Below are 1481 nucleotides of genomic sequence, written 5' to 3'. Positions count from 1 at the left end.
ATGAGTCCAGGCATCACCAGGTCTTCTGATTTTTCAAGAGAAGACCAAAATCTACTAACTCCAGAAAAGGGCAACACACTGTCTAGGACAAGGTCAATGTGGCTGGCTCTGGCAGGGCCATTTGTGCCCTGTGATCTGGCACTCATTCATCCACCTCTAGTGCTAGGAACAGAGCTTCGTTTTCACATAGTTACTTTTAGGAGTTCCCAAAAAACCAATTGCCCAATGGATGTCTGGAACATGCAACAGTGATCATCACAGACATCTGAACACTGTGCTTTCACTGTTTCCCTGAATCTCTGTAATGATCCCACATCATTCACAAACTGAGGTTCACAGAGGAGCTGGGACTTGCCCAGGAGCACGTGAACAGCTCCTGACAGAGCCACGTCCTCTATCGGGTCTCCAACTGCAAATCTCACACTTCCCACCACACCTGGTTGCTGGAAGAGCATCTTAGAATTCACTTTCAAGAAGATTTGGAAGTCCTTAAGTCTGACTTCCATGGAGCACTTAAGTAATGAACCACATGGGGTGTTAGAAGATGAGTTTTATGAGGATTCTGGAATCAAGAATTGCTAATCCAACTTCATGAAAAGCAAAATATATTGTCTAAAGCCATCTTCTTTTACAACTGACTCAGAGATAGCTGATGATCTAAATAGCTAGAGTTTACTAGTAATTTGATTTTAAAACCCCAAGTTAAAATTTCAGTGCGTGTTTCAGAATTTCCCATTGTTTTAGGAAGCAAATAATTTATGAAGATACAGAGACTGTCCTTCTATTTTCTTCTACTCTGCAAAATTAAGGTTACCTCAAGTAAGGATTCCTTGTTCTTGGCATTCATTTTTTCATTGGTTTCCTTGCCTTCTTTTTTTCCTTTGTTATTGAAGTAGAAGTTCTAAATACAATGTTGAAAGATCAGGTTAGTAAGTGTTCATTACCATGCTAGACACTGCCCCGTCTTGCTGGAGAGAGATGTAACTGTGTGAAATAAACAGGTAACCACGGCACGTGGTACCAGTCAACCAACAGGGCTTTACCCAGTGTTGACTACCACCACATCATCGAGAAAGGAAACCTTCCCTCTCTCCCACAGTGCACTATTAATGAGGACACATAAGATAGAAAACACCAGCAAAGGACACGACATCATTTAATTGTTAAATTCCATGGTCTACAGCATACGTGTCACATGCTGAAAGCTGGGAGACCCTAATGCACGCGGAAGGGCCTGGGACTGGAGTGAAGGTCAAGCCCATGTCTCACGTCCAAGAGGGTGAACGCTCTGGCCAGCAGACCTCATGCAGGGGCCCAAGGCCTTGTAGACTAGAGACTCTGGTTTATCAAGAAAAGCATGAAATCTGGATTTTTGTAAATGTTGGCAATTACTTTTATTTTTTAAAAAACTGCATGGGTCAACCACATCACAGGTTTTGCTACTAAACAAAAGTAGAATGTCCATGGGTTAAAAGCACTCA

The 1481-nt window shown here is 42.3% G+C and overlaps 1 protein-coding gene across 1 annotated transcript in view; it reads right to left on the bottom strand.

The window, feature by feature from the left end:
* Window positions 1–1481, bottom strand: part of APBB1IP (amyloid beta (A4) precursor protein-binding, family B, member 1 interacting protein) — a 52357-nt gene that overhangs the window by 26255 nt on the left and 24621 nt on the right. Inside the window, exon 7 of the mRNA XM_008585000.1 lies at window positions 815–901. Coding sequence (XP_008583222.1) covers window positions 815–901 — 87 coding nt within the window. The remainder of the gene's footprint in view (window positions 1–814; window positions 902–1481) is intronic.

The sequence above is a fragment of the Galeopterus variegatus genome, unplaced genomic scaffold (assembly GCF_000696425.1).
Source record: "Galeopterus variegatus unplaced genomic scaffold, G_variegatus-3.0.2 Scaffold3419, whole genome shotgun sequence".
NCBI classification, from domain to species: Eukaryota; Metazoa; Chordata; class Mammalia; order Dermoptera; family Cynocephalidae; genus Galeopterus; species Galeopterus variegatus.
This window is presented reverse-complemented; position numbering and strand designations above follow the sequence as displayed.